At 34.6% G+C, this 18,611-nt stretch overlaps 1 protein-coding gene across 7 annotated transcripts in view; it reads left to right on the forward strand.

Moving 5' to 3' along the window:
• The window catches only part of ATR (ATR checkpoint kinase), a 103,389-nt gene that overhangs the window by 54,058 nt on the left and 30,720 nt on the right, over nt 1-18,611 (forward strand). For all 7 annotated transcript variants that reach the window (XR_015552153.1, XM_087430441.1, XM_087430438.1 and 4 more), the window contains 10 exons: nt 1,070-1,190; nt 2,555-2,692; nt 5,061-5,271; nt 7,214-7,392; nt 9,840-10,004; nt 11,283-11,374; nt 14,621-14,712; nt 14,920-15,097; nt 16,299-16,478; nt 16,918-17,077. Coding sequence is in view for 6 of the 7 variants with exons in the window: in XM_087430441.1 (XP_087286567.1) it covers nt 1,070-1,190; nt 2,555-2,692; nt 5,061-5,271; nt 7,214-7,392; nt 9,840-10,004; nt 11,283-11,374; nt 14,621-14,712; nt 14,920-15,097; nt 16,299-16,478; nt 16,918-17,077 (1,516 nt within the window). In the remaining variant the exon portion in view is untranslated. The remainder of the gene's footprint in view (nt 1-1,069; nt 1,191-2,554; nt 2,693-5,060; nt 5,272-7,213; nt 7,393-9,839; nt 10,005-11,282; nt 11,375-14,620; nt 14,713-14,919; nt 15,098-16,298; nt 16,479-16,917; nt 17,078-18,611) is intronic.

Genomic DNA, 18,611 nt, shown 5'->3' on the forward strand with positions numbered 1-18,611 from the left:
TGGTATAGGTGATATGAGCAGAGTGGTAATGATTTGAAATAGCGACTGTGGAAAACAGAAGAGAGAGCTAATAAGGAAAATTTAGAAGGATTTCTGGGCAGCGTAGAGGTCCACTGAGGTTGAAGACTAAGAATATATAGTAGTACTAATCTCAAAAGCAACTTAGTGATTTTCCTCTATTGGTGCAATAGCCTGGATATCATTTCAGTGAAGGCAGATGTTTAGATTGATCTGAAGTTGGAAGGTTGGCAGATGGGTACAGCTGGTAAAGATAATGTGACAATGGAGTGGGTAGAGGATATTACCAAGAGAGTGCTTGAATTGAAGGACCATGGAGACCAAGCTGATTAGGGAAAGAGGTAATGAAAGGAAGGTCTTATAGATCAGGAGAGTTTAGCAGGATCAAGGGACAGAAGATCTCAGTGAGAAAGAATAGGTATGTTAGAATAACTGGGTGAAAGAATTGGAAATTTGGGAAACTGTGGCATAGAGTGAGATGTCTAAATAGTTCATTTTGGAAGTGACGAAGTTTCTTTGTATTGGCGTGGGAGTCCCGATAAAGAAGTAGAGGGGAAAGTTATTGAGAAGTTTTGAGTTTCATTAGATGTTCCAGCCAGACATTGAAGTCACTGAGGATGATAAGACTTGGGGAAGAAAGAAAACACTGAGCAGTGAACTAAAGTTATCAATGAGTTGGGTAATCAACAAGTTTGGTAGATGCCCATAATGAGGAGTAGAGAATAGTTTACCTGGGTGGCTTGAACCTCAAAGGAACAGATCTTTTTGCACAGGAATGGAGTTGGAAAGATCTGAAAGGAGCATTGAGGAAGACGAGGAGGCAGTCTCACATCCTTTAAAGTACCTGGGGTGTGCAAGAATAACTTCCTACCTCACCGTTAAGAAGGCTACAGGAAAAGTAGTATCTTTAACCACATTTCAGTAGATGCAAAGCAGTAGTGGGTAGTCAATGAATGAGTTGATATAGTTTCTTATACTTCCTTTACTAAAGTTCTTAACAGATGGATATACATTTATTTATTTTTTAATAAACAAATTTTCAAAATTACAGGTATAAGAGTTCTCAGAAGTCAACAGATTGGTCTGAAGTAAAGAAGCCAATTTACTTAAGTAAATTAGGTAATAACTTTGCAGAATGGTCAGCATCTTGGGCAGGTTATCTTATAACAAAGGTAAGAGAACTGTGCTCAGAATTTGTTAACAGAAATTCTAAAGGAAATGAGAACATCTGTCAGAATGCATAGCCCACACAGTAGGCATTGAAATATTTCTCTGATAGTGATAGAAATTTTTGTAGAAAATGTTTACTAATAGAAAGTGACAATTTCTGTTACTAGTAACAGTTTCTGAGTAAGAAGATAATTGTTTTGTCAAGCAAATAACTATGATCTTAATGTGTTTGTAAAATGTCTATTACATTATATCTGTTCATTTTACATTGTAAAATAATACTGTTTAAAAGGATGTAAATACTTTATCAGAGTTTTTTACATAATAAAATGATTTTTTATGTAATAAAAAGATATCCTTAAGTGGCTGCATCTAAAAGAGGATATGTTATCTGAACTTCCTCCAAAAGAAATATAAAGATTTTTAAAAAATGAAACTTTGTGGAAAAATAGAAGTATATTTCTGATGTTTTCCTAATATGAAATTTTTACATGCCTGACAGATAAAAGGTACTCCGTGTTCCAAGAAAATGTTTAAGGAGTATTTAAAATTCACAACTCTTGTTTTTAATTACTTCTGTTAATTATTGTTTAAAATATTATTATAATAATTTGTATCTTATAATTTCAAGAAAGTTTCTTGTTTTTATAAACAGACCGAAAATATAATATGTGAAATGTAGACTATTGTTAAATTAATTACTTCCAGCTCTGGAGTATTTCATTGTTTGTTTTTTTTTTTTTTTTAAGTGAAGCATTTATATTTGAAGAAGGAAAAGCCTTTAAGTTTTCGTAAGAGAACAGTAATGTTGGTAAATTGGTTAGATCATACCAATGAAATTGGACTCTAACCCCAAGTAATTTAATGTTTTCTTTTGTTTTTTTTCTAGAGTTAATCACTGTTTATTACTTATTAAAAATGTGAATCTTATACTTAATGTGCTGGCCCAGGGCATACTTTTTGGTTAATTTACTTGTCTGTGTGCTCAGGGAATTAATGTGCTAAATTTAATATTAGCTAAGTAAAATATGGTAATTAGGGAAGTTAATCTATAACAAAATATGATGCATTTAAAAATGAACTGTAAAAGGGGAAGACGGTTTATGCTGAGGTATTTGGCAGCTCAGGTAGCTACATTACCTGTAGGGGTCTCAGCAGTTCAGGCTCTGGGGGATATTTAGTGACCAGAGAGGTGGTGATCTGAAATCTTCCCTGCTGGAGTACACATGCCTCTCTCCATGAGAGAATACCCACCCACTTTGATACCCTGCAGTGATAAATTATCTCACATGTTGTTTTTTGGCATTAATCAACAGAATAAAATGTATAAAACTACTTATTCTCCCTAAACTATTTGAGTTTACAGGTTCGGCATGATCTTGCTAGTAAAATCTTCACCTGCTGTAGCATTATGATGAAGCATGATTTCAAGGTGACCATCTATCTTCTTCCACATATTCTAGTGTATGTGTTGTTGGGTTGTAATCAAGAAGATCAGCAGGAGGTGAGAGATCATTTTATTTGGTTTCTGTTTGTCCAAATATTTGTCCAATGTAATTAGAATTGGAAAGGCTACCTATTAATAGGGAGTGTAGATCAGTGTATATGCTATGTATGTACATGTCTAAGTGCTTACAAAATCCTTTTTAACCGTTTGTTTATCAAAAAATTATACCATGCTTAGTGTAGAAAATTAGAAAGTATGTATTGTATATGCCCAAATATACATAGACCTTTTGAGAAGGATACATGAGAAACTGTTGATAGTGGTTTTTCCTGGGGAGTGGTACAGTGAATTAGTGTAGGGGAAGGAGAATATATTATTTTTTGTTTTATAATATTTTGTAAGTTTAATTTTTTTAGCTACATACATATAACACTTTTGGTTTTTTTTAAAAAAATTATTTTTACTAGCATAAGTAGCCTATTACTATGTTCTTAATGTAAAAATTTAAATTATACAAATAAATCGAAGTGTATCCTGTGACTACCATTCCTGATCCCACTTCCTCAGAGGTCATTGCTGTTATTAATTTGATGCGTGTTTTTCCAGACCTTTTTTTTTAATGCAGTGGTTCTTTTGTTCTTTACTTTATTTTTTTTATTTTTATTTTTTTATTTTTGTGAGGGAGATCAGCCCTGAGCTAACATCCATGCTAATCCTCCTCTTTTTTTTTGCTGAGGAAGACCGGCTCTGAGCTAACATCTATTGCCAATCCTCCTCCTTTTTTTTTCCCCCCAAAGCCCCAGTAGATAGTTGTATGTCATAGTTGCACATCCTTCTAGTTGCTGTATGTGGGACACGGCCTCAACATGGCCGGACAAGCCATGCGTTGGTGCGTGCTCGGGATCCGAACCCCGGCCGCCAGTAGCGGAGCGCGCGCACTTAACTGCTAAGCCACAGGGCCAGCCGGGTTCTTTTGCTCTTTATGATGGTATCCTGTTTTAGGTATTGTTCTGCAACTTGCTTATTTTCTTTCTTTTATTAACTATATGTTTAGCCATCCTTCTTTTTAAATTAATGCCGTATAATATAATCGTTTCATTTTATAGTTGTACCATAGTTTCACTATTGCCATAATAATGATTATTTCCAGTCTTTTGCTTTTATAAACAATGCTGTGTTGAACGTCATGGCAGTTCTTATTTGTGAAAGTGTTTGTGTGTGTGTGTCTAGGGTGGATTCCAAAAAGTAGAACTGTTGGGTTATATGATATGTACATTTAAAATTTTATTAGGGTCTGCAAAATTGTCTATACTGATTTATAGTCCAACCAGCAGTTCATAAGTGTATCCATTTCCTATATACTTGCCAATACTTGATGTTTTCAAACGTTTAATTTTTACGTAACATGATGGTTAAAAAAAGGACATTTTATTGTTCTAATTTGAATTTTCATTATTACCAGTAGTTACATTCATTGGCCATTTGGATTACTTTTCTATAAATTGTCTGTTCATATCTTTACTTATTTGGAGGATGTGTGTTTGTCTGTGTCTTTTTTAATTAATTGGTGGGAGTTCTGTATATAATCTGTATACCAATTTGTGCCAGTCATATCTTGCAAAAATCTTTCCCAATTAGTGGTTTTCTTTTTAACCTTTGTTTATGCCTTTTGCCATGCAGAAATTTTAAATGTACATGCCAAATCTATAAATCTTTTATAACTTGAATTTTAAGCCTTTTATGTGATGCCTTCTCTTATCCAGTGTCATGAACATATTTTTCTACATTTTCTTTTTTTTAAAGATTTTATTTATTTATTTTTTTCCCCCCAAAGCCCCAGTAGATAGTTGTATGTCATAGCTGCACATCCTTCTAGTTGCTGTATGTGGGACTCGGCCTCAGCATGGCCGGAGAAGCGGTGCGTCGGTGCACGCCCGGGATCCAAACCCGGGCCACCAGCAGCGGAGCGCACGCACTTAACCGCCAAGCCACGGGGCCGGCCCTACATTTTCTTTTAATCCTTTTGATTTTACTTTTAGTCCTTCAGTTACTCTAAAATTGATTTTTCTGGATAGTGTGAGATATTGTCTTAAATTTTTTTTACTACTAGTTAACAAATAGTTTTATTATCATTTATTGAATAATCCAGAAGAATTTTTTAAGATTTATTTTTGTATTTACTTTTGATTCTTTTACAGTAGCTTTTCTTGTGCTCGCTTCGGCAGCACATATACAGTAGCTTTTCTTTTTAGGATAACATTTTATTGGCTTAATTATAGATAAGAAGGATAATTTTTTATTAATCCATAGTGGGATTTTTTTCTTTTGAAACTTGTTGCCTTAGAATCGTTAGTCTTATATGTCAGATAATAGTAAAATGATATTATATAGACATATTATTAACCATAAAATGAATTCTTCTTAGGTTTATGCAGAAATTATGGCAGTTCTAAAGCATGATGATCAGCATATCATAAGTACCCAAGACAGTGCATCTGATCTGTGTCAACTCAGTACACAGACTGTGTTCTCCATGCTTGACCATCTCACACAATGGGCAAGGCACAAATTTCAGGCACTGAATGCTGAGAAATTTCCACAAAGCAAATCAAACAGAGATAAGGTAGACTCAGTGGGTGAGTCATAACTTCTGTTTATTTTCTTCTCTTAGTTATTAACCATTTAGCTCTTTCCTATATCAATTCTATAATTTAAGCATTAGCTTTTAAAAGACCTGTGTTTTCTTGCATATCTTTTTTTTCCCTTAAGGTGGCCTTTTCATTGAGAAAAAGCAGTGAATATATAGGTAGAAAACCTCTCTTTAAATTCTTACTCTCACTTCCTTAGGGAAGACACATACCTAATTTCTCTTGTATAAAATAGAGTTAATACTATCTCCCTTAGAAGATTGAGGATTAAATGAGATAATGAATTTATAAATTGTATATTGTGCTACACCCTGCTATACCTAGTATTGTGTAGTTTTTTTCCTGTGATATTAGAACTCCCACTAAGGTGACTTAAAGGGGAACTCATTAGAGTTAAAAAATGATACCTGCCCCTATGATATAAGCATTTGCTGAGAAGAATTATATTATTAAGATAGCAATGGATACTCTTAATGTCTTTGAACCTTTGTTTTTTTCATTCTTGCAGCAAGTGGTAAAGTATATAATCTGTCTGCTTCTATATACCTCAGCCATTTTAATGGACATCACATATTTTTCCCCCCTAGCCTTTGATGCTAATTGAAAAAATTGACTAACAATCCTTAAAGAGGCCTTCACTTACACAGCTCTCAATTTGTGAGCCTCTCTTCTCTTGTTGTTCCTGTACCTCTGAAAGCACATACATTCCAGTTGTTAAGCACCATAGTTCGTTATTTTTCTGAAGTTTTTTGGACTTGCAAATAATTATGTTTGGGGGAATATTTTTCTCTGGAATATGGCTAATTATTCATATATTTTCCATTAATTTAACAATTAAATGTTCCTATTTCTGCATGTGAAAATGATACTATAAAACCAAACAAACTCTGTTATCACCATTTCTACTAACATTGCAATGAAAAGTCCAGCTTTTAAGAATGCATTTGTAATGGTTCAACAGTACAATACCTGTAACATTTCTCATAATTTGAAATGATCTACAAATTTTGATGAAAGTAAGGGACTTATTTTAAATATAATTTCTTTTAAATTTACTATCTTGAATATTTAAATTTTGGAGAAATTTATTTATGTTTCGTATTTTCTACGTGCTGTTGTGAATCATTATTAAAATTTGTAAGTTTTTTTTATCGTGGTGATTCATTTCATCATGTTTATAAATATCAAATCACTATATGTACACCTGAAACTAATATGGTATTGTATGTCACTTATACTTCAATAAAATTAATAAGTTTTAAATAAGAATTCATAAACTAGACTGTCCTCATTTAGAAGTTTCTAATTTATGTCTTTCTTTGGCCCTTGAAAAAAATTACACTTTTAAAAGTAATTTTAAATTTGTGATTTTACTTCAAAGGCACTTTTACTTTCAATTTTTGTTGTTATAGTTCATATTGTATATATGGCAACGCAGAAAAAAATAGATTGTTACAAAGAATTCTAAACTGTAAAATTAAAAAGAAGGCTATTTTCATAATTCTGCTTTTTCCCTACCAATGGCTCCACTCTATCAGTGTTTTTATAGTTATTGACTCATCTTTGTATTTTTTGTTTCATCTTTATATCTTTTCAACATTTGAAATAAATTTAAATCCTGACAACAACATTGTAAGGAAGGCAAGACAGATACTAATATTTCCCTTTTATAGATGAGGAAACAGAAGCCCAAATAATTAAATGACTGTCCAAGGTAAGGTTAAGTAATAATGGTGAAATTGGAGCAAGAATAATCTGAACAATCATTTTGTTGATAGTTACATTCTAAGTATAATACCCTAATACATTTAGATTAATTTATTTAGTGAAATAAATTGAATTTAAAATAAATAAAATGAAATTTAAATTGCCACTTTTTAAATTTCATCTTATAAGTCTTTAATTACTCAATTATCTTTTTATAATCTAGTATCGACTGTGAATTATGAAGACTATCAGAGTGTAACTCGTTTCCTAGACCTCATACCTCAAGATACTCTGGCAGTAGCTTCCTTTCGCTCCAAAGCATACACACGAGCTGTAATGCACTTTGAATCATTTATTACAGAAAAGAAGCAAAATATTCAAGAGCATCTTGGATTTTTACAGGTTTGAAATTAATATAGTGAACCTAATAATAGTGGTTAATATTGCCAGTCTTTTATGTATGTAGTGTTCATTTTATTGAGGGTTTTAGATGCTGTGCTAGACGATAGATAATTTGTTAAGCACTTGGAAGCTTACAGATTAGTGGGGAGAGATAAACACCAATTTGGTGTAATATCTTAAGTAGAGTGACATAGATATGCCTTGAGGAAGGACACTTAACTCATCTTTGTGGGGGTAGGGTGAGAGAGGGGAGTAGGTGAGCAAGGGGTCAGTAAGGGTTTCTTGGAGATGATGTCTGAGCTGGGTCTTGAAGAATGATAGACAGGTGAAAGAAAGAGGCAAGACATTCCAAGAAGAGGCATCCCTAATGGAGTTGAGAAAGAGTGTGGTATATGCTAAAAAGTAAAGTGTTATTTTTGGAATGGCAGAGAAAAGATAGAGATTTGGGCAGAGGCAAGATTCTTAGAAGATTTGAACCAGGGAAGTGCTATGGTCAGAATGGCATTTTCAGCTAAATACCTACGGTAGTCATGGAGGAAAGGTTTGAAAAGTCTGTGATTCAAGGCAAGTAGCCCATTACTATTCTCGTGGGAAACGTGGGCTTAAATTTGGGGGTGGGTGAGTAAAAGGATGCACTGGTTATAACAGACATCAGCCATGACAATGGTGGTAAAATAATGGTTTAGGTGATAATATTATGACTGTGTAGGGTAGAAAAGAAGGTAAGGGCAGGTGGGGTTGATATGATGGAAATAAATAAGAGGTCAAAATTGTTGGACTTTTTTCAGGTCGAAAAGCAAAGTGTGGTGAGAGAACTGGAAAATTAGTAGCTTGTAGTCTTCGGATGAATATTAGCCCTCGCCTGTCTTTGTTTTCCTCCTTGTCTAACTTCCGAGTCTCTTGTTCATTGTTAAAATCATCCCCTCACAAAGACGTTCAACTCTGTTGTCTTTCTTCCAGCGTGTTGTACTCACTTTGTAGAACTCCAGCCCTGGATAAACTCACCCCTCTGCCTTTACAGTGTCTGCATGTAAGCAGCTGAATATTGCTGGAGAAAAATCACAAAATGAGTTTTTAACTGATTTTAAGTTCATAATCTCAAACATCAGCAGGATTCTTTAACACTACTTTCAATCCTTCTGTGTTTCTCTAGGAAGCCTACTTTCCCACTCTTGAAGATAACGATTTCTTACCTTCTCTTCATTTCTCTGCTTCCACCTCACTTCTCTCGACTGATGATCTTGCTTCATCGTTCATTAGGAAAATAGAAACCAAATGTCTACCAAATCTGAAAATACACTGGCTTCGGCACCATATTCTTTTTCTTCTCTTCTCTTGTTACTAAGGAAGAATCTCTTCCTGTGAAAATTCAGTCTTTCTACCTGTGTTCTCAATTTCAAGGATTCACTTTTTCAAATATTCCTGCTTTATCTATATCATTAATTTCTCTTTCTCAACCAGAGTATATAGTCATGCTCCTGGTATCTCTATCTTAATTTTTTATAATTCCCTTGATCTTACGTTCTCCTTCAGATATTTCCTATCTCTGTTTCCCTTCACAGCCAGTTTTTAAAAGAATTGTCTATCTTCCCTATATTCACTTCTTTACTTCCCATTCACTCTTTACCCATTCCAACAAGACTTCTTCCTCCATTCCACTGACACTACTCTTGCTAAGAAAATCAGTGGCATCTGTATTACCAAATCCAATCAATGTTTCCCAGTCCTCATTTTTTGAAACTCACAGAATCATTTGACCACTCATTTCTTATTAAGACATTGTTTTTCTCCCACGGCTTCCGGGTACCGGTAGTTTCCAGGTTTCTTCAAACTAGTCTGGTTTCTCCTCTTAGTTTCATCTGTTAGTTCTTCCCTCTCTTTAAATCTAGACTAGAACTACTTTAGTCTCCTTCCCTAGCCCTCTTTTCTTCTCTCTCTCTTCATTTTCTAAATTATGCCATTTTTTCCCCCTGCCATCTTTGTGCTAATTGCTCCTAAATTTTTATCTTCAGCCTGAATATCTCCTTTGAACCCATATGTGATATCTTAGCTTTCTTGAAAGGTATCTCAATACCAATATATTAAAATGCTTGTTTAATTTTTTTTTAAGTTTTAAAATGCAATAAAACACTTATAAACTATACTTAACAGAATTTATTATAAATCGGGTTTAAAGAGAATTCAGGTCCTTGAGGTTCTTTACAACTCTCGATATCAATAAGAGTTACTAATGTAGGTTTGTATTTAAGTGGAATAAGCATGTTGAGGTAATAGAATGGCTGGAAATAAATTTGTAATTTTACTGTGAGTCTGCCTTGAAACAAATATTTATTGTTGCTTTGAGAAAAAATTCGCATATGTTCTTTTCATAAACTGGTGGTTCCATAGTTTTATTTCCGGTTGTGTTTTTTTCCCTCATTTGATTATTTTTAAATGGTTGAACAAAGAAATTGTATGCTGCTATGCATGAACCAGATGGAGTGGCTGGAGTAAGTGCAATTCGAAAGGCAGAACCATCTCTAAAAGAACAGATCCTTGAACATGAAAGCATTGGCTTACTGAGGGATGCCACTGCTTGTTATGACAGGGCTATTCAGCTGGAACCAGATCAGGTAAGATAATAAATGAAAGGCAACATAATGAAAAGAGCCCTGGACTAGGAACTCTGTAAATCTTAGTTTTAGTACTGTATCTACCAGTGTCCCAGTGTGTTTGGAAAATATTTAACCATCTCTGAGCTTCAGTTTCCTGACTGATAAAATTAGAGACTTGTGCTAGATGATCTCAAAGATCCCTTCGAATGCCAAATTTCTGTGACCTTAAAAATCCCCCAAAAGAGTGGGATTTATTGTGGAGTATGTTTATATTAAACCATGTGTTCAATTACTCTAAAATGTATATAATTTTAGTTTACTTTTAAAAGTATAAGTATGCATCAATTTTTAATAATAATAGTGATTCTCTACAGTCTAAGAAACTTTTTCAGATTCCCCATGCCCCGTACCACCATCTGTGAATCTCTGATATTGTCCTGTAGAATCACTGCAATACAATTAACTAGTGGGAGTCTGTTACCTATCTCATGTTTATTATGACAGGAAAGGAATTAGGATCATTGATTTATTTTTTTTATTTTTAATTTTTATTTATTTATTTTTCCCACAAAGCCCCAGTAGTTGTATGTCATAGCTGCACATCCTTCTAGTTGCTGTGTGTGGGACGCGGCCTCAGCATGGCCGGAGAAGCGGTGCGTCGGTGCACGCCCGGGATCCGAACCCGGGCCGCCAGTAGCGGACCGCACGCACTTAACCGCTAAGCCACGGGGCTGGCCCAGGATCATTGATTTATAATTTTGGCTTAGTTCTCTCTAATCTTGGGGTATTGCTTTTTGTCGTGTTCATTTTCTCAGAAGCTCAGTGTACAGGACCTTTAATTTTCATAATCTTGTTTTTAATTTTAAAGAATATTGCACAATCCTATTTAACTTTTCAGTTATTAAACCCCAAAAAATATATCAATAATATTGTGACCTTTGAGTTTTAACTTCTATGTGAAAAATAATATGACAAATAATCTTTAAATAAAATATTAAAGAGTACTCGCTACTTTTATATTTAATTGGCACCTAAAATTAGACCAAACCCAGAAAAAATAATAAATTCAATCGGAGATTTTTTAGATTGTCTTCATTTTTTTTTTTAATATTCAAATGCGTTTAGGACCTTGGTAGGGAGCTCTGCCATATAGCCAAACAAGTCAGTTGCTAAACTAAGAAGGGTAGGATCAATGAGGTAAATCGTATTTTTTAATGAATATCAGCTAAACTGTTTTTGGTTCCCAAGATGTATTTGAAGTGACAGTTGCTATTTTAAATATTTTTAAATTTCTAGATCATTCATTACCATGGTGTAGTGAAGTCCATGCTAGGTCTTGGTCAGCTATCCACCGTAATCACTCAGGTGAATGGAGTGCATGCTAACAGGTAATATTTTTTAAAAGAATGATTTTGTTTTTTGTATCTGAGTGGGGAATTTTTAGTTATTGAATTGGGTTGATGTAATATTTACTATAGTAATGATATCTTTTTTATGTTTTCATGCATTGGAGATAAGCACCCAAAAATATTTTTTCCTATTTTCTCATAAATTGATCTAGCACTTTTAACAGCTTATCTTCTATCCAAAAAGTCATCCTTGAATTAGATTTGCTTTAAGACAGGAACCTTCCAGAGCTTACCTACTACTGTTGAGGCTCATATGGGCACTTTCAAAGGGTATCTAAGCTCTGCTTATGGTATCAGCACCAGTTATTTTCTGTGTTGGGGAGGGGGAAACTTTGTGACTGAATTATGGAATACCACTCTAGACTGTGTGAGGTGATTTTCCCCTAAAGAATTGATAAAAATGAAAGCAGCTTTCCTTTCCTAAAGAAAATGAGTTTGTTATAGCAAACCAAATGATACCAAAAAATAGTGCTGATGTGTGGCAAAGATTAAGGCCGCACAGTTCTTCTAATTTGGAGAATAATTGTGGCGGGTGGTTCTGCTCTTGGAGCTGCCTTACTTGGAAAGCTGAAAGCTTTATTCTTTAGTATGTTTACCAGACCCCTGCTGACTTCTGGGCAGTGAGATCTGGTCAATACAATGGGCTCTTAGTTAACCAAAGAGCGCACAGGCCACTGTTTTTAGTTAGATCACTCTGAAAGCAGCTCTTCTAAGTACAGTTTCTATAAATTCCAAACTGTCATTTATAAAGACCACCTTCCTACAATGTTTGAGAGCAGAGAAGCTCACTGTTGGTTAGATGGTTTCACAATAGTGAAATTTATGAAATGATGGAGGAAACTCTGCAGAAGCAGGGAAAAAATTGTTATGTTTTAGATATTTTCCCAGGATTAGTTGAGAGACCTTATGAATAAAGGGATTGCAGGAATTTGGGACCGTCTGTCATGGCTCAGGCCGAGGTGTCAAGCAGTGATGCACACTGGCAAGTTAGACTCCTCTTGTCTTCTCTTTGGATCTGGGGTAAATAGAGCCTCCCGATCATTGGGCTGTGAAAAGGCAAGTGTCAGTATTCAGTGAAGGATGCTGTATCATATTGAAGCAAATGGTCATTGAGGGGATATGTTTTCATTGGGTAGAATATTTGCATTTAAACAAATATTTCTTCAAAATTATTGACTGCTTGACCTATACAATCATTCTTCTTAATGTGCCCATTTATTGGGATAAGTTCTGATCCTCATTCCCATTTGGTACTTCTTAGTATAATGCTTGGTTTGACACACTCTCTCTGGATAGCAAATCCTTCTAATTCTACTCAGATTTTTATCCTAAAATTTTGGTATTTTGGCATCTGGTGATAAACTTGTAAAGTTATTCAAAGTTGGACTTTTGAAAATTATATTTCTATTGTATTTCTTTTAGCCTTGTTCTAAATTGTTTTTGGTGGTATTCATATTTAGAAATTAGAGAGTATTCAATATTTATGCTACTAATTTAGATTTCTTTTTAAATAAAAATTAATGGACTCATTTCTTACGTTTTCACTATATGTTTTTACTACAGAAAGAGCAAGGAAGGCTTTTAAGGGCATTGATCCCAGTCTCTCTGAATCTGTTACCTTATTTATAACGTAGGGATATGTGTGCCTTTTAGTGTTATTGGATAATCAAATGGAAAAATGTGCCTAGCCCAGGGTCTAGCATATAGCAGGTATTCAAATGGTATGATTAATAAAGAAGAAAAATGGGGAAAGTCTAGCTTCTTTTATGCAGTCATGATCCAGAATATCACTAGCCATCTTAGTGTCACATAAGTAGAATGCTTAGAAAAAATAATTACTTATATCATACTGGCTTTACAAACCCAAATTTTAAAGTAACTGAAAATAGTTTAAGAATAGGTATATATTTTAGGTAGCTAATTTTGTATCCTTTGTTATACCACTGACACATCATTTGTAACTTTCTTATGCCGTTATTGTTGAGGGCTATGTGCACCCCTCAACTGCCCCTGACCCACTGCGCCAGCTCCTGTATTTTTGTCTTAAATTTAATTTGAAATCCCAAGTTATTAGAATTGCATACCTCTGAATGAATATACGTTTTGTTGGCTTTTTTTCCTTCCTTTCCCTTTGTTCAAGTTAAGCATACAGCTAATCTTACAACTGCACTTTGTAATTATCCAGGCATTAATTCTGCTTTAATATATAGCACAATTTAATTCATCGAGAAATGGCATTTTTTGTTGTTGTTGCTGGGAAAGATTGCCCTCAGCTAACATCTGTTGCCAATCTTCCTCTCTTTTTTTTTCCCTTCCCAAAGCCCCAGTACGTAGTTGTATGTTCTGTTGTAAGTCCTTCTAGTTCTTCTGTGTGAGCAGCCACCACAGCATGGCTACTGATAGATGAGTGGTGTTCCGTGCTCAGGAATCAAACCCAGGCTGCCAAAGAGGAGCGTGCCAAACTTTAACCGCTAGGCCATCAGGGCTGGCCTGAGAAATGGCATTTTTAAATGGCTCTATCAGAAGTAATTATTGAAAAAATGTTTTTGGAATGAAAAGATTAAAATTTTGGGGGTTCTTTTGTATCTAAGGACAAAATACAGACAGTCCTCGACTTATGATGGTTTGACTTACAATTTTTCAACTTTACGATGGTGCAAAAGCAATACACATTCAGTAGGAACTGTACTTTGAATTTTGAATTTTGATCTTTTCCCAGGCTAGCAATATGTTGTATGATACTCTCTTGTGATGCTGGGCAGCGGCAACCCCCGAAGCTGCCAGTCATCCACATGATCATGAGGGTAAATAACCGATAGACTTACTACCATTCTGTTTTTCACTTTCAGTATAGTATTCAATAAATTACATAAGATATTCAACACTTTATTATAAAATAGGCTTTGAGTGAGATGATTCTGCCCAACTGTAGGCTAATGTAAGTGTTCTGAGCACATTTAAGTAGGCTAGGCTGAGCTATGGTGTTTGGTAGGTTAGGTGTATTAAATGCATTTTTGACATGATATTTTCAGCTTACAATGGGTTTACCGGGATGTAACCCCATCTTAAGTCTAAGAAGATCTGTACAATACAATACAATACATGTAAAATAAATAGATCAATTAATAAGCATGATAGAGTATCTAAACGAGTGGAAACAATCTTTAAATGCCATGTTAAATTGAAATAAATAAAAGTTTAGTTGATATGAGTTTCTTTTAATAGGTCTGAATGGACAGATGAATTAAACACATATAGAGTGGAAGCAGCTTGGAAATTGTCACAGTGGGATTTGGTGGAAAACTATTTGGCATCAGGTATTTGGCACAAAAATTCAGACTTAAGTAGCTAAGCAACATTCATAATTAATCTCTCAGCCTGTTTTATGATTGCCTTGTTTAGTTGTTCAAAGTAGAATGAAACTATCTGTTCAGTATTTCTGATGACCATTTTACCAAATGAAATAAAGCTTGTTCTTTGACCCAGCTACCATGGCATTCCTTGACTCTTCATTTGTTTTTCAGATGGGAAATCTACAACATGGAGTGTCAGACTGGGACAGCTATTATTATCAGCCAAAAAAAGAGATATCACAGCTTTTTATGACACACTGAAACTAGTGAGAGCAGAACAAATTGTACCTCTTTCAGCTGCAAGCTTTGAAAGAGGCTCTTACCAACGTGGATATGAATATATTGTGAGGTATTTTGAGGTTTCCATTTATATATTCCTGGTCTATAAGTGTCATCTGACAGGCTTGGGATTTTTTGATTAGTAAATAACTAATAGTATGTTCGGTGTCATGCATAGCTACTCAAAATGGCTCTTTCATTCTTTTACCTCACCATCAGCCTATAGTTTTTTAAAAATGTTCTGACATACATCCTTTTAATTGGAAAGGCAATTATGAGACTTCTAAAAAAATAACAAAAATATCATATGTTTGTCCTGTTGTTGTGTCATAGTTTATTTTCTACACAACTAACCTAAATAATCTGGACATCTACTGTTCCTGGCACTTTGGTGCTCAGTACTTGTTAGTTCCCTTTCCTTCTTCTCGTTTAGAAATGCATTTGACATTTTGCTCCCCTCTCCCACCCCAAAAATGTAGGCATTACCATTATTAGAAAGGAATATTAACTTTTAGAGGTAAGGAAGAAAATAATGGGAAACATTAGGTCTGTTAATTCACCTGAAGAGAATGATAAAACAAATGTTGTAATTGAACTATAATAAATTAAAAAGATAAGTAGGCAATTTTTTTTTAAGTTAGAAGAATGTACTATATTTTTTATCAGCCCCTTTGATGAAAGCAGAGATTGGACCACTGAGATTAATTCTGTTCTGTAGCTACTCAACTGCATCCTTGAACACTGAATCATAGATGCTGACAATTGTATATGGGGAACAAGCTAGTGTGAATGTATCATAAGTGTTTCCATCACTCTTAGGAAAAAGAAACAACTAAACTTGCAGTCATGTCACAGTTTTTTACTGGCATCTACTATGCCTGGCCCTCTTACAGTAGCACCAGCAATATATGCAAATATTTATGTTGATTTATAATGAATCTACATTTTCTTTTATCTTCATATAGGTGATAAAGTTTGGTTTTCATACTGTTCAATTTGGTTTTTTATACCCTTCTCCAATTTAGTTATTAGGAATTTGGGGATCATAGCAAAGCACTAAATATTTAAATCAACATAAATTGGAATTTTTTTTATACCCAATTTGAGAAGATATAAATGTTACTGTGTATATACCAAGAATATATATTGGTTAAAGTTCTTCCAAGGAAAACTGCACATTTCAGATTCTTCATTGCTAAAAGTACATGCTTTATATATATGATTAATAAGGCTGAGTATAACATTTTAACATAGGTTCTATCTGTCTTCAGATTGCACATGTTGTGTGAGTTGGAACATAGCATCAAACCACTTTTTCACCAGTCTCCAGGTGACAGTTCTCAAGAAGATTCTCTAAACTGGGTAGCTCGACTAGAAATGACTCAGAATTCCTACAGAGCCAAGGAGCCCATTCTGGCTCTCCGGAGAGCTTTGTTAAGCCTCAACAAAAGGTTTTTCACACTTTCTTTTTCATGTCAGTTGTCGTGAATTTAGTATTATATTTGCATATCATTTAGGAGTATTTATTTTTCCTAATTTTCCCTCTGAATCTGTATTTTTCTGTTTTTAATTGTCAAGGCTACATTATATAGCTGAAATGAATCTAGAACTTAAGAATTACTTTCATATGCTGTATATCTTTTTTTAATGTTAAAAACATGTCTAGGGGAGGTACAGATATAAGTCAATAATAAAGTCTTCATAGACTTATAATCGATAAAAATAGAGCACTCTAAGAAAATTAAAGTTAGTTTTTTAACAAATTAATATTCTTTGATTCCTTTGAAATGGCATGATGAGAAGGTTCCATGTTGGGAAGAGATATTTTAATTAAGTTGTTGAATATACTTAAAAATGCTCTTTCCCCCCTGTTTTGTCACATTTCTTTAGACCAGATTACAATGAAATGGTTGGAGAATGCTGGCTACAGAGTGCCAGAGTAGCTAGAAAGGCTGGTCACCACCAGACAGCCTACAATGCTCTCCTTAACGCTGGAGAATCACGACTTGCTGAACTGTATGTGGAAAGGGCAAAGTGGCTGTGGTCCAAGGTACTGGCCAAGGGAATGTCATCATATATACATTCTGTTATGGATTATGTACTTCCTACAAAGGCCTGACTGAGATTCAATCCCTAATCTAAATTCAGAACCTTCTTTTTCTGTCATCTTTCTTCATCATTTATCTACCATAATCTGGAAAAAACTTACCTCTATCCTGAAGTCCACAAATATTTTTCCATTTCAAGACCGAAAGTGCAGTTCTTTATTTTGATCTGTCCTTCATTTTTTTTTTTTGAGTGAAGTGACCAATTTTTACTTTTGTTTTTGCCTTCTATGTGTATATAGGGTACATGTAGTAAGCACTCAAAAATATTTGTTAAATATTGTAAAGTATGTCTTTACTCATGTACTTGGCAGATAATTAGGTTTGTGTGGACTTGCCAGTATTACTGTCAAGATTCACTTCTAATCTGGCCTGTCAGGAAGGGCTTAGCTTCAGAACAAAAGTCCCCAGCAATCCTCAAATTAAAGCTAAAGTAATGAGAAAGGGGCTTTTTAAATATCTGAACTATTTGCAAAGCTTATGCCCTAGATTTAAATGGCTATTACTTACATATCTCCTCATGCTTGCCACCAGCCTAGAATTAGTAGTAGGCATAGCATGTTCTGAAATTGACGCTCAGCAACTATAGCTGGTGCCATCTGTGATTGCACCAACTTTATGGTAGCTGAGAAATGACTGAGGAAGAGATGTTTCCTGGACGGAAGGTGAAAGTAATAATTCAGCCTGCATAAGTCAGTACCTGGTCGTTTTCTGAGCTAGTGCCAGTCTATGTATTATACTACCTTAAATTCAATATGTTAAAAATGCAATTCATCATCTAATGTTCAATACCTGTTTCTCCTCCCATACTCTCTATTTTTCTAAGGAGGACCCTATCACATTCTCTCTTCTAAGACAGAAATCTGGGTGTCATCTTGAACTTCTTCCTCTCCCTCACTTTCGACATCCAGTTGGAGACTAAATCTACCTTAGAAATATCTTTTGAATCCTCTCCCTCTTATTTATTTCTGCTGCTTTCATTGATGCCCTTAGTATTTAAAGCCTCTAACAATAGTAACAACATTTTTGGGGGCCTCACCATTTCTCTGTGTACATTACTGCAGTCTGTGATCTTTCTAAAATGCACATTGAATCATGTTGCTCCCCTGATTAAAATCCTTCAAAGTATTCTTCATGCCTTTAGGATTAAGTCTGAACTCTAGAAAGTACACGAGGCCCTTTCTGATCAAGTCCCAGCCTACTTCTTCAGTTTTGTCACTACCCACAAATGCTTCAGCTAAAACCAGACTACTTGCGTTTCTCTCAATTAAAATTATTATTCCTTCTACCAAGAATGCTCTTCACTGAATTCTCTGCCAGGAAAATTTCTACTCATTCTTTAAGACCTAATTCAGATTTTCCCCATTTGCTAACCTTTCCTGACTGCTGCTCTCCTCCATTTTCCTATATCTTCAGGTAGATTTAGGTGACTCCTTTCTCTTTCCTCCATAATACCCATGTATACTCCTCTGTTAATAG

Source organism: Ceratotherium simum, chromosome 5 (genome assembly GCF_057802395.1).
Source record: "Ceratotherium simum simum isolate JZ-2026a chromosome 5, ASM5780239v1, whole genome shotgun sequence".
NCBI classification, from domain to species: Eukaryota; Metazoa; Chordata; class Mammalia; order Perissodactyla; family Rhinocerotidae; genus Ceratotherium; species Ceratotherium simum.